Source organism: Mandrillus leucophaeus, unplaced genomic scaffold, assembly GCF_000951045.1.
Source record: "Mandrillus leucophaeus isolate KB7577 unplaced genomic scaffold, Mleu.le_1.0 Scaffold104, whole genome shotgun sequence".
NCBI lineage: Eukaryota > Metazoa > Chordata > Mammalia > Primates > Cercopithecidae > Mandrillus > Mandrillus leucophaeus.
Genome location: NW_012098543.1, coordinates 2,005,402 through 2,019,583, shown reverse-complemented (window position 1 = coordinate 2,019,583; position 14,182 = coordinate 2,005,402). Strand labels below are relative to the sequence as shown.

General features: G+C 43.6%; 1 protein-coding gene across 1 annotated transcript in view; it reads right to left on the bottom strand.

Annotated features, from left to right (window-relative positions):
- The window catches only part of LOC105539523 (zinc finger protein 600-like), a 79,483-nt gene extending 75,240 nt beyond the window's left edge, over window positions 1–4,243 (bottom strand). Inside the window, 1 exon segment of the mRNA XM_011979837.1 lies at window positions 4,126–4,243. Coding sequence (XP_011835227.1) covers window positions 4,126–4,159 — 34 coding nt within the window. The 5' untranslated portion in view covers window positions 4,160–4,243.
- Between the last annotated feature and the right edge of the window lie 9,939 nt (window positions 4,244–14,182).

The window sequence follows — 14,182 nt, the reverse complement described above, 5'->3', positions numbered from 1 at the left end:
CAATTAATATCTCCTAGCAATTTTTGAAAGTCATTTAATGTTTTTAATGTGTCTTTTCTTATTTCTATTTTTTTTGGTGGCTTAATTTTTCTATTTTCTGTCTGCATCCCTAAATAATGAAAAGGAGTAGAGGTTTGAATCTTCTCAGATGCTATTGTCAGTCCTGTGTTGGCAACCTCTGCTTCCATAAATGTGTAACAGTCAATTAATTTCTCTCTCGTTTCTGCAGCACACAAAATATCACCAACATAATGAATGCTATAACAGTCTGAAAACTTGTCTCTAACTGGTTGAAGAGCTCGACCTATGAAAGTTTGACAAATAGTTGGACTATTAAGCATTCCCTGAGGTAACACTTTCCACTGAAACCTGGTGGCTGGTTCTTTATTATTTATGGCTGGCATAGTAAAGGCAAATTTTTCAAAATTCTGCTCTGCCAGAGGAATGGTAAAAAAAAAAAGCAATCTTTCAGATCAGTTATAATTTTGGGATCATGGCCGGAGAGGGCAACCCGTGTTGGAGAGGCCCCCTGGGTTGAATTAAGGCATTTACGTCTCTTAAGTTAGTTCACATACGCCATCTGCCGGATTTTTTCTGAATTACAAACACAGGAGAATTCCAAAGTGAGAATGAAGGCTCAATATGTCCCTTTTCTCATTGTTCCTTTGCTAATAAATGTAAAGCCGCCAGTTTTTGTTTTGGTAGAGTCCATTGATTTACCCGTAGTGGTTTTTCTGCTTTCCAAGTTAATGGAATGGGTTTAGGAGACCCTACAGTGGCCGCCCCTAAAAAGGATACCCTATTCCTTTTCTTTCTTGATTTCCCTCAGCCTCAGTTGGGACTTTAATGCCATTTTCATTTTTTTCCTAGTCCCTTTCCTGGTACATATCCCATTTTAGTCATGATTTTTTGACTCATGTCTAAACATCTGTGCCTCACTTCTCTGTGACATGGGAGCCCCTCCCTGCTTCAAATCTCCCTGGCTTTGGTTAAAGTTGTCCCAACTTCCCAGACCAAACCAATGTACTTATTACATATATTGATTGATGTCTCATGTCTCCCTAAAATGTGTAAAATTAAGCTATGCCCCGCCCACCTTGGGCACATGTCAGCAGGGCTTCCTGAGGCTGTGCCACGGGTGTGTCCTCAGCCTTGGCAAAGTAAACTTTCTAAATTAACAGAGATCTGTCTGAGAAGTCCTGGGTTCACAGCTGCAATGTCAAATGAGGGGGCTGTGTGAGATCACAAAGGTTTCCACAGAAAAGGTGATTCCAGAACAAACACCTAGGGAAGAAAGGATGCTTGTCACTTGCAGCTGAGGGAACAGAGAGTCCTAGGCAGAGGGACAGCTCAAGCGAAGGCCCTGAGTCAGGAGCAACCTCAGCCCCAGGCAAAGGAAAGCGGCCCCTGTGGGTGGAGCAGTGGAAGAAAGGAGGGTACAGGCAGGCGATGATGTCAGAGAGGTCTTGGGGCCACAGATCCATAGGGAGAAGGTCTTCAAACATTTTTCTCCCACAACCCAAAAGAATATTGAAAGCCAACTCTGATCCCAGCTACTGGAGAGACTGAGGCAGGAAAATCACTTGAACCCGGGAGGTGGATGTTGCAGTGAGCCAAGATCTCACCACTGCACTCCAGCCTGGGAGACAGAGTGAGACTCGGTCTCAAAAACAAACAAACAAACAAACAAACTGAGCTTTACCCTCTGGGGAAGAAAAGTCACACACTGTATTTTGTCAGTCATTTCAGGGGTCAGTGTCACTCTGACTGAGCTTTCCTGGTCGTATTCCTCACCTCTATGTTACAGGTGGGCTCACTGAGGTTCACGGCGGGAGACATTTCCCCAAGTTATCCTGAGAAGCTCTGAGGTGAGGAGGAAGGAGGTGTGGCTGATTCCCATGTGATGGCCTGGAAGGCCCAATAGGCTGCCTTGGTCTTCCTCCTCTAGAAAATTCCAACACCAGCCAGGAGTGGGGGCTCAGCCGAGTAATCCCAGTACTTTGGGAAGTTGTTGCAGGCAGGTCATTTGAGCTGAGAAGTTTGAGACCAACGTGGGCAACATGGTGAAACCCCATCTCTACCAAAAATACAAAATTGAGCCAGGTGTCATGGTACACCTCTGTGGTCCCAGCTACTTGGGAGGCTGATGCAAGATTACTTGAGCATGGGAGGCAGAGGTTGCAGTGATCCAAGACTGTGCCACTGCATTCCAGCCTGGGTGACAGGGTGACACTCTATCTCACAAAGAAACAAGTAAAAAGCAAAGTTCCCGGACTGTCTTTTATATACCTGAGCAAAAGCAACTTCTTTCACGATCTAAGGTTCTGATGACATCAATGCCAAACATGTAATTACTCACTCTCAGAAAATCACAGAAATACATTCAAAATATACACAAGTGTGAACACATAGCTACAAATGTTTAAAACACTGAAAAAGAGGCAGCTGTAAAAATGAGATTGGAGCAAATGTTTTCTTCATGAACATATGGGCTCTGCTAAACCAAGGTTCCAAGTCAATCCAGCCCATCCTTCCACATCTGCAGAGAATACTATGGACCAGAGGGACTTGACGGGGACATTTACTTAGAAGCTTACAGCTCACCATTTTATCAGATGACATAAGGAAGGATAATGGAATAGGCTACTTTCACTTGCATCTGTGTGAAGAGACCACCAAACAGGCTTCGTGTGAGCAATAAAGCTTTTTAATCACCTGAGTGCAGGTAGGCTGAGTCCGAAAAGAGAGTCGGCGAAGGAAGATAGGAGTGGGGCCATTTTGTAGGCTTTGGGCAGGTAATGGAGAATTGCAGTCAAAGGGGGCAGTTCTCTGGTAGGCAGGAGTGGGGGTCACTAGGTGCTCAGTGGGGGAGGTTTTGAGCCAAGTGAAGGAGTTTCATAAGGTAATGTCATCAGTTAAGACAGGAACAGGCCATTTTCACTTCTTTTGTGATTCTTCAGTTACTTCAGGCCATCTGGATGTACACACACAGGTCACAGGGGATATGATGGCTTAGCTTGGGCTCAGAGGCCTGACAGCTACTTCAGCTAAATTTTGTTGTTAGGGTAAAGAAAAAGGTTATGGATATTTTCATCAAAAGAAGTAAGATTCTTTAATAAATAAAGGGCGATTCCATGTACTTCAAGTCATTTCTATGGAAGCCTATTTCTAATATCATCACAAAACACTGACAGGACACAGACATGTATAACCCTAAAGTAAGGAGTATTTTTCCACTGTGACCCTAAATTATATAACAGTTTGCAAAAAACTTACCACTGTCACATCACTGAAGAGAAAAATATATATTCTTCATATTTACAGCATATTTACTGTAGACAAGTAAATGCTAAAGGACCACACAATATACTATATTAATAAATAATCCACAACAAGCTCATGTAAGGGTAACCAAAATCAATGGAAATTCCGTATTGTCAAATAATCATAGCACAGGGAAGATAAGAAAAGATTACAAAAATTAGCTAGGTGTGGTGGCCTGCGCCTGTAGTCCCAGTTACTCAGGAGGCTGAGGCACAAAAATTTCTTTAAGCCAAGAGGCAAAGGTTGCAGTGAGCCACCATGGCACCATTGTACTTCAGCCGGGGTGAAAAGAACAAACTCCATGTCATAAATACATAAATTAATTAATTAAAGGACAGATACAAAAACTGGCATACGTGTACTTTTTCTTCATAACTAAAGTTTTAAAATATTTAGAATAAAAAGACATGAAAAACATTGTACAGAATGCAACATGCACATAACATACATGTTAACAGAAATGCAACATATACAGAAATAATTCCGACATAAATAACAAAAAGTTCTAGTGGAGAAGGAGGAGTTTTTACAGGTTACAAATTTTTTTTTTTAACCGTGCCCAGCCTGCCATTACGTTTTATGCCTACTTTAGTTCTGGAACCCCCAATGAGCTATCACAAAGAATGCAGAACATCTAAACAAAGGGGACAGTGAAAGTCCAGATGCTACATCATGAGGCTTTTCATTTCAAAATCAATATCGCTTCCATTTTAGTCAGAGAACAATGGGGCTCCCAAGAGGCAACAAGAGAAAATGCAAAGATACACAAGGGCACATCCCCAGCAGGGAAGGTATCCTCACCTAGGAAGACCAGGTTCCTATAATTCTCCAGCATCACGTCTCTGTATAGAGTCCTCTGAGCAGGGTCCAGGCATTTCCACTCCTCCTGGGAGAATTCTATGGCCACATTCCTGAATGTCAATAGACGCTGAAATGAAAACACATTTATACCAAATGGTTCTGGGAGGAGTTCTTATCTTTACAGAAAATGAGAAGAGGACAGAGGGGAAAGCGTGGATTTAATTGTAGTGAATGTTCTGACAAATCCGAGTAAGGGATTTCTCACCACATGATGTCTTCCCAGTTGTGTTTTATTACACTTTTTGAAGAAGTCATGACACCCTCTCAGTATGAATTTCTTACATTTGTGAAAAAATACAAGCAATACATCAATTAAAAAATCAATGCAGGGTTCCCGTTATAGAAATGTTAGGAACTTTGACACACCAAGTGACATTCAGTATCTAGATTTGCCAGGGCATGAGTGAGGTTTTCAAAGATCACAACATCTACAGTGAAAGATCGGCCAGGCACGGTGGCACATGGCTGTAATCCCAGCTACGCGGGAGGCTGAGGCAGGAGATTCGCTTGATCACTGGAGGCAGAGGTTGCAGTGATCCGAGATCGCGCCTCTGCACTCCAACCCGGGAAACTGAAATTCCATCTCAAAAAAAAAAAAAAAAAAAAAAAAATTAGCCAGGCATGGTGCTAGGCACCTGTGGTCCCAGCTATTTGGCAGGCTGGAGGTGGGAGGATGGCTTGATCCTTAGGGTGGAGGTTGCAGTGAGTTACGATCACACCACTGCACACTAGCCTGGGCAACAAAGCAAGACCCCGTCTGAAAATAAAATAAAATACATGAAAACAAAATCACTCAAAGTACAAAAATCCATTTTGTATATATATGTCAACAAAATAATAAAACCTACACAGACTCAGAAAAACTAGATGTTAATACAAAGGATTGTCATTTTCCTCAGATTTTCAAAATACAAAAGATATTCAAAATATATACATATGTGTGTGTATATATTAATCTGTATATATATATGTGTGTATATGTGTGGGGATGTGTATATATATACTATATATAATGTATATAGTATATATATGTTTTTAAAAATGTAAGAAGTAGCAAGTTTTGTTTAATTGAAAAGGAATCTCATCTTGGTGGAAAAGAATGGTTTGGCAGTTGGGGGCAGGTGGAAATCTTGTCAGATCTTAGAAAATAGGAAATGCCCCATCCTAGAGGAAGAAATCACTCTCAACTGCCTGACATGGAGGAAGCTTCAGGTATCTGTAGTAATGGAGGTATGCACAGAGGCAGTCACTACAGGACTCTTTATACAGAGAAAAATCAGAAAGGACCCACACGTTGTCATTCAGCCAATTTCCAATGCAGATGTCAAAGAGCAAGCTAGCCACATTTGCTAACATGATAACATGTAAATTTTTACACCAATAGGATCAAATATCAAAGTAAAATATTTACTGGAATGCAAAGAAGAAAACAACAGATGCTGGGATCTACTTGAGGGTGATGGGTGGGAGGAAGGAGAGAAGCAGAAAAAGTAACTACTGGGGGCTGGGCATGGTGGCTCACACCTGTAATCCCAGCACTTTGAGAAATCTAGGGGAGTGGATCACCTGAGATCAGGAGTTCAAGACCAGCCTGGCCAACATAGTGAAACTCTGTCTCTAGTAAAAAACACAAAAATTAGCCAGGCATGGCAGAAGGCACCTGTAATCCCAGCTACTCGGGAGGCTAAGGCAGAAGAATTGCTTGAACCTGAGGGGCAGAGGTTACGGTGAGCTGAGATCATGCCATTATACTCGAGCCTGAGCAACAAGAGCAAAACTCGTCTCAAAAAAAAAAAAAACAAAAAAAAAACAAAAAAAAAACTATTGGGTACTGGACTTAATACAAGAGTGAAGAAATAATCTGTACAACAAACCCCAATGACACAACTTTACCTATGTAACAAAGCTTCACATGTGGCCCCAAACCTAAAGTAAAAACATAAATATAAAAAAATTTGGCCAAGCACGGTGGCTCATGCCTGTAATACCATCACTTTGGGAGGTCGAGGTGGGTGAATCATGAGGTCAGGGGTTCAAGACCAGACTGGCCAAGATGGTGAAATCCCGTCTCTACTAAAAATACAAAAATTAGCCAGGTGTGGTGGTGGGCTCCTGTAATCTCAGCTACTCAGGAGGTAGAGGCAGGAAAATGCTTGGACCCGGGAGGCAGAGGTTGCAGTGATCCTGCCAATGAACTTCAGCCCAGGTGACAGAGTGAGCCTCCGTCTCAAAAAAAAAAGCAAAGAAAAAGAAAACAAAAAATTATCTAAAATTTACTGTCAGGCCTCTGAGCCCAAGCTAAGCCATCATATCCCTTGTGTCCTGCAAGTATACATCCAGATGGCCTAAAGTAACTGGAGAATCAGAAAACGAGTGAAAATGCCCTGTTACTGCCTTAACTGATGACATTACCTTGTGAAATTCCTTCTCCTGGCTCATCCTGGCTCAAAAGCTCCCCCACTGAGCACCTTGTGACCCCCGCCCCTGCCCGCCAAAGACCAACCCCCTTTGACTAATTTCCCTTTGCCTACCCAAATCCTATAAAACTGCCCCACCCCCATCTCCCTTCCCTGACTCTTTTCAGACTCAGCCCGTCTGCACACAGGTGAAATAAACAGCCTTGTTGCTCATATAAAGCCTGTTGGGTGGTCTCTTCTCTTGTAGAGAGTGAAATTTGGTGCTGAAACCCGGGAAATTTGGTGCCATGATTCAGATAGGGGGACCTCCCTTGGGAGATCAATCCCCTGTCCTCCTGCTCTTTGCTCCATGAGAAAGATCCACCTACGATCTCTTGTCCTCAGACCAACCAGTTCAAGGAACAGGCATTCTGTTACACGTAGGTCCCCACCTAGTCTCTGTTCCCAATGCAACTCATCCCAAATCTTGCTTCTTTCCCTCCCACCTGTCCCTTCAGTCCCAACCCCAATCGTTGTTGGGTCTTTTTAATCTTCCTTTTCTTTGGACCCATCTGACCTCTCCCGTCCTCCCCAGGCTGCTCCTCACCAGGCCAAGCCAGGTCCCAATTCTTTCTCAGCCTCTGCTCCCCCACCGTATAATCCTTTTATCAATTCACCTCTTCACACCCAGTCCAGTTAACAGTTTTGTTCTGCGAATAGCCCTCTCCCATAGCCTTCTCCCACGTGCCTGGCAATTTCCTCTTAAAAAGGTGGCTGGAGCTAAAGGCATAGTCAAGGTCAATGCTCTTTTTCTTTTTCTGATTTCTCCCAAATCAGTTAGCATGTAGGCTCTTTTTCATATATAAAAACCCAGCCCAGTCCATGGCCTGTTTGGCAACAGCCCTTAGACACTTTATTGCCCTAGACCCAAAGGAGCCAGAAGGCCATCTTATTCTCAATATACATTTTATTACTCAATCTACTCCTGACATTAAAGAAAGCTCCAAAAATTAAATTCTGGTCCTCAAACCCCACCACAGAACTTAACTAACCTCACCTTCAAGGTGTATAATAATAGAGTAGAAGCAGCCAAGTAGCAACGCATTTCTGAGTTGCAATTCCTTGCCTCCACTGTGAGACAAACCCAAGCCACGTCTCCAACACACAAGAACTTCCAAACGCCTGAACCACAGTGGCCAGGCATCCCTCCAGGACCGCCTACCCCATGAGCTTGCTTCAAGTGCTGGAAATCTGACCACTGGGACAAGGAATGTCCGCAGCCCAGGATTCCTCCTAAGCCGTGTCCCATCTGTGTGGGATCCTACTGGAAATCAGACTGTCCAACCTGGCAGCCACTCCCAGAGCCCCTGGAACTCTGGCTCAAGGCTCTCTGACAGACTCCTTCCCAGATCTTTTCAGCTTAGCGACTGAAGACTGACACTGCCAGATTGCCTCGGATGCCTCCTGGACCATCACAGACCCTTTGGGTAACTCTTACAGTGGAGGGTCAGTCCGACCCCTTCTTAATCAATATGGAGGTTACCCAGTCCACATTATCTTCTTTTCAAGGGCCTGTTTCGCTTGCCTCCATAACTTTTGTAGGTATTGATGACCAGGCTTCTAAATCTCCTAAAACTCCCCAACTCTGGTGCCAACTTGGACAATACTCTTTTAAGCACTCCTTTTTAGCTATCCCCACCTGCCCTGTTCCCTTATTAGGTTGAGGCATTTTAACTAAATTATCTACTTTACTGACAATTCCTAGGTTACAGCCGCACCTCATTGCCACCATTTTCCCCAGTTCAAAGCCTCCTTTGCATCCTGCTCTCATATCCCCCCACCTTAACCCACAAGTATGGGATACCTCTACTCCCTCCTTGGCAATCGATCATGCACCCCTTACCATCTCATTAAAACCTAATCTCCCTTACCCCACTCAATGCCAGTATCCCATTCCACAGCATGCTTTAAAAGGATTAAAGCCTGTTATCACTTACCAGTTACAGCATGGCATTTTAAAGTCTATAAACTCTCTTTACAATTCTCCCATTTTATCTGTCCAAAAACCGTACAAGCCTTACAGGTTAGTTCAGGATCTGCTCCTTATCAACAAAATTGTCTGGCCTATCCTCCCCCATGGCTCAAAATCACAAACTTTGCTCAAATCACTCTCTACAATTCTCATAACTTCCAAAATCTATTTTCTTCCTCACACTTGATGCATATACTTTCTGCTCCCTGGCTCCTTCAGCTATGCTCACTGTTTCTTAGAGTCTCCTACAATTACCATTGTTCCTATCCTGGACTTCAATCCGGCCTCCCACATTATTCCGGATACCACACCTGACCCCCATGGCTGTATCTCTCTGATCTACCTGACGTTCACTCCATTTCCTCATATTTCCTTCTTTCCTGTTCCTCATCCTAATCACACTTGGTGTATTGATGGCAGTTCCACTAGGCCTAATCGCCAATCACCAGCAAACGCAGGCTATGCTATAGTATCTATCATTGAGGCTACTGCTCTGCCCCCCTCCACTACCTCTTAGCAAGCTGAACTCATTGCCTGAACTTGAGCCCTCACTCTTGCAAAAGGAATGTGCATCAATATTTATACTGATTCTAAATATGCCTTCCATATCCTGCACCACCATGCTGTTATATGGGCAGAAAAAAATTTCCTCACGATGCAAGGGTCCTCCATCATTAATGCCTCTTTAATAAAAACTCTTCTCAAAGCTCCTTTACCTACAAAGGAAGCTGGAGCCATTCACGCCAAGGGTAATCAAAAGGCATCAGATCCCATCACTCAGGACAACACTTATGCTGATAAGGTAGCTAAGAAAGCAGCCATGAAAAGGCATCAGATCCCATCACTCAGGACAACACTTATGCTGATAAGGTAGCTAAAAAAGCAGCTAGTGTTCCAACTTCTATCTCTTACAGCAGTTTTTCTCCTTCTCATCTGGCCACTCCCCCACTGAAACTTCCACCTATCAATCTCTTCCCACACAAGGCAAATGGTTCTTGAACCAAGGAAATTATCTCCTTCCAGCCTCACAGGCCCATTCGATTCTGTCATTATTTCATAACCTCTTCCATGTAGGTTACAAGCCACTAGCCTGCCTCTTAGAACCTCTCATTTCCTTTCCATCATGGAATGCTATCTTCAAGGAAATCACTTCTCAGTGTTCCATCTGCTATTCTACTACTCCTTGGGAATTTCTCAGGCCCCCTCCCTTCCCTACACATCAAGCTTGGGGATTTGCCCCAGCCCAGGACTGGCAAATTGACTTACTCACATGCCTTGAGTCAGGAAACTAAAATACCTCTTGGTCTGGGTAGACATTTTCACTGGATGGGTAGAGGCGTTTCCCACGGGGTCTGAGAAGGCCACCATGGTTATTTCTTCCCTTCTGTCAGACATAATTCCTCAGTTTGGCCTTCCTACCTCTATACAGTCCAATAACGGACCAGCCTTTATTAGTTAAATCACCCAAGCTCAGGCTCTTGGTAGTCAGTGGAACCTTCATACTCCTTACCTTCCTCAATCTTCAGAAAAGGTAGAATGGACTAATGGTCTTTTCAAAACACACCTCACCAAGCTCGGTCACTAACTTAAAAAGGACTGGACAATACTTTTACCACTTGCCCTTCTCAGAATTAGGTCCCGTCCTTGGAATGCTACAGGGTACAGCCCATTTGAGCTCCTGTACCAACACTCCTTTTTATCAGGTCCCAATCTCATTCCAGACACCAGACCTACTTGGACTGTGTCCCCAAAACTTTGTCATCCCTACTATCTTCTGTATTCACTGATCTCAACTACTCATAAATGCCCTGCTCTCTACACTGCTGGTTTACACTATTTCTCCAAGACATCACAGCTGATATCTCCTGGTGCTATTCCCAAACTGCCACTCTTAACTCTTAAAGTATATAAATAATCTTTGCTGGCAGGGCTATGCTGAACCTCCTTGGGCACTCTCTAATTGGATGTCCTGGGTCCTCCCAATTCTTAGTCCTTTACTACCTGTTTTTCTCCTTCTCTTATTCCATTAGGTTTTCAATTCAAACAAAACTGTATCCAGGCCATCACCAATAATTCTATGTGACAAATATTTCTTCTAACAAGCCCACAATATCACCCATTACCACAAAATCTTCCTTCAGCTTAATCTCTCCCACTCTAGGTTCCCATGCCACCCCTAATCCGCTTGCAGCAGCTCTGAGAAACATTGCCCATTATCTCTCCATACCACCCCCAAAAATTTTCGTCGTCCCAACACTTCAACACTGTTTTGCTTTATGCAGAAATACACGTGTACGAGACTTGCTCTGACGCCTGACACAGAACTGACAGTAGCTGCTGCCCAGTGAGTTTGTAAGGAGGGTGGAGGATGTGACAGAGAAAGGAGATGCTTTATGGCAATGGGTCTTTATGGGGGCAGCTTTCCTCGGAGTTTTTCCAGAAAACAAATATGTCCATCATGTGATGTTTAGGTACCAAAATATATTAAAAATACAAAAATTAGCCGGGTGTGCTGGTGGGTGCCTGTAATTCTAGCTACTCAGGAGACTGAGGCAGGAGAATCCCTTGGTCCTGGGAGGCAGAGGTTTCAGTGACCTGAGTTTGCACCACTGCACTCCACCCAAGGCGACAGAGCAAGACTCCATTTCAAGAAAAAGAAAAGAATACATGGGTTCTTTTGGAGGACTGTTCTATTCCAATGCAGCCCATGTTTCAACATTTTTACAGAATGGACCAGAGGGCCTTGAGGGAAACACGCAATAAACAGCTCCCAGCTCAAGATTTTAACAAATGACAAAAGGAAAGAAAACTGAAAAACAGACTAACTGGTTAAACTATATTTTGATGTTTAGTTAAAAGGTCACTGACGTCTATACCAAGTATACACTGAAACAATCAAACTTAAGTAGTAGGTACCAAGGCTTCCAATAAATAACAAAGACTAGAAAGCATGCAGACCTTGAACTGAACCGGATGCTAATTTCAAACAGCAACTTTTTGAACTTGTTTAAAAAAAAAAAAATTCTATTGAATTCCGGGGTCGAGAATAACCAGAAAATACTCAAGTACAGAAATGAATGATATGAGCTGATTATAGGACGCCTCAAAGGCATCTTTCAAAAGTCATTATAGATTAAGAAAGAAATAATTTTTTTTTCAATTGTTCAGCTAAAAAAGCAGAAGTGGTGATTTATTATATGGTTGTTACACTCGGCCACAAATAAACACAGAAATAGTCCAGAATGTCACAGGTCCAGGGCAGAGGACCAACATGGGCAGTTTTGTTTATGAGCAAGGTGGGTCTCAGAGGTGATCGGTGATCACAGGGCGATGAAGTTCTAGATCCATTGAGACAAGCTCTAGATAGTAGCATGCAGTTCCACAACTTGTAACAGCATCGCCACCGTCTGGCACTCCATGTTTCTGTTCCTGTGGCCTCCACGGTGCAACAAGCTAGCGGTTTACTTGGAGCTGTACCTCATCTTTCTTCTTTTGTGCTTCAGGCTGAGCATGCGCTTCATTCTCCACTTGGCTCTCATGGCACAGAGGTTTCCAAGAACATGGCACTAAGGCCGAGAGCAGAAATAAAAAAAATTTTTTTTGAGACGGAGTCTCGCTCTGTCGCCCAGGCTGGAGTGCAGTGGCGCAATCTCGGCTCACTGCAACCTCCGCCTTCTGGGTTCACGCCATTCTCCTGTCTCAGCCTCCCAAGTAGCTGGGACTACGGGTGCCCGCCACCACGCCCAGCTAATTTTTTGTATTTTTAGTAGAGACGGGGTTTCACTATGTTGGCCAGGATGGTCTCAATCTCCTGACCTCGTGATCCACCTGCCTTGGCCTCCCAAAGTGCTGGGATTACAGGCGTGAGCCACCATGCCCGGCCAGAAATAAAATTTTTAAAACTAAGATTTATCTCAAACTCAAACTGCAAAAAAAAAATAAAAAATAAAAAATAGAGAAATGAAGAGGAACCAGAAAAAAAAAAAAAAAAGGAAATCTATTATACAATGAGAACAAAAGAATTTTTGATGTCTCTTTTTTTTCTATTTTTTGTTTGTGTGTTTGTTTGAGATGGAGACTTACTCTGCCGCCCTGGCTGCAGTGCTGTGGGATGATATTGGCTCACTGCAACCTCTGCCTCCCAGGTGTAAGCGATTCTTGTGCCTCAGCTTCCCAAGTAGCTGGAACAAAAGGTGCACACCACCACCCCTGGCTAACTTTTTTGTTTTTAGTAGAGATGGGGTTTCACCACGTTAGCCAGGATGCTCTTGAACTTCTGACCTTAGGTGATCCACTCAAGTCGGTCTACCAAAGTACTGTGATTGCAGGGATGAGCCACTTTGTTGGGCTCTCATATCCTGGTTTGTTTTGTTTTGTTTCTGAGACAGACTCTCACTCTGTCGCCCAGGCTGCAGTGCAGTGGTGTGATCTCGGCTCCCTGCAAGCTCCGCCTTCTGGGTTTATACCATTCTCCTGCCTCAGCCTCCTGAGTAGCTGGGACTACAGGCACCCGCCACCACGCCTGGCTAATTTTTTGTATTTTCAGTAGAGACGCGGTTTTGCAGTGTTAGCAAGGCTGGTCTCGACCTCTTCACCTCATGATCCACCTGCCTCAGCCTCCCAAAGTGCTGGGATTACAGGCGTGAGCCTCCGTACCCAGCCTGATATCCCTGTTAAAAAGTACTACGGTATATCCCTTTTCAAAACTACTGTCTCAAAAAAGTACTATCTCTTTAAAAAGCACTATCTCAAAAAAGAAAAATAGAAAATAAGAAACAGAAAATAGGTTGGGAAAAGTGGCTCACATCTGTTGGCCATGCTGGTTTCAAACTCCTGACCTCAAGTGACCTACGTGCCTTGGCTTCCCAACGTGCTAGGATTACAGGCATGAACCACCGCACCTGGCTCAATCCTCTTAACATAAACACTTTAATGTCAATTAAGGTTTGAACTGAATGTTAAGTCAATACAAACTCAAATCAATGCTGATTTGAATCTAATGTCAATTAATGCTTGACGGTTTGCTATACTCATTGCATTGGAAACAGTTATCTCAAAAATGAATTTTCTGATGTTCTGCAAGGAGTGACCTTGGACTGAAGACTTTGCCACACTTATGACATTTATAAGATTTCTGTCCAGTATGGATTCTCTGATGTCTAATAAGGTGTGAACATGAAGTAAAGGCTTTGCCACAATCATCACACTTGTGAGGTTTCTCTCCTGTATGAATTCTCCTGTTTTTGCATAGGATGAAGCTTGACTGAAGACCTTGCCACAGTCATGACATTTGTAAGGTTTCTCTCAAGTATGAGTTTGCAATGAACTGCAATGTATGAACGATGTCTGAAAATTTTGCCACATTTGTTACACTTGTAAGATCTCTCAGGCCGGGTGCGGTGGCTCAAGCCTGTAATCCCAGCACTTTGGGAGGCCGAGTTGGGCGGATCACGGTGAAACCCCGTCTCTACTAAGAAGTACAAAAAACTAGCCGGGCGAGGTGGCGGGCGCCTGTAGTCCCAGCTACTCAGGAGGCTGAGGCAGGAGAATGGCGTGAACCCGGGAGGCG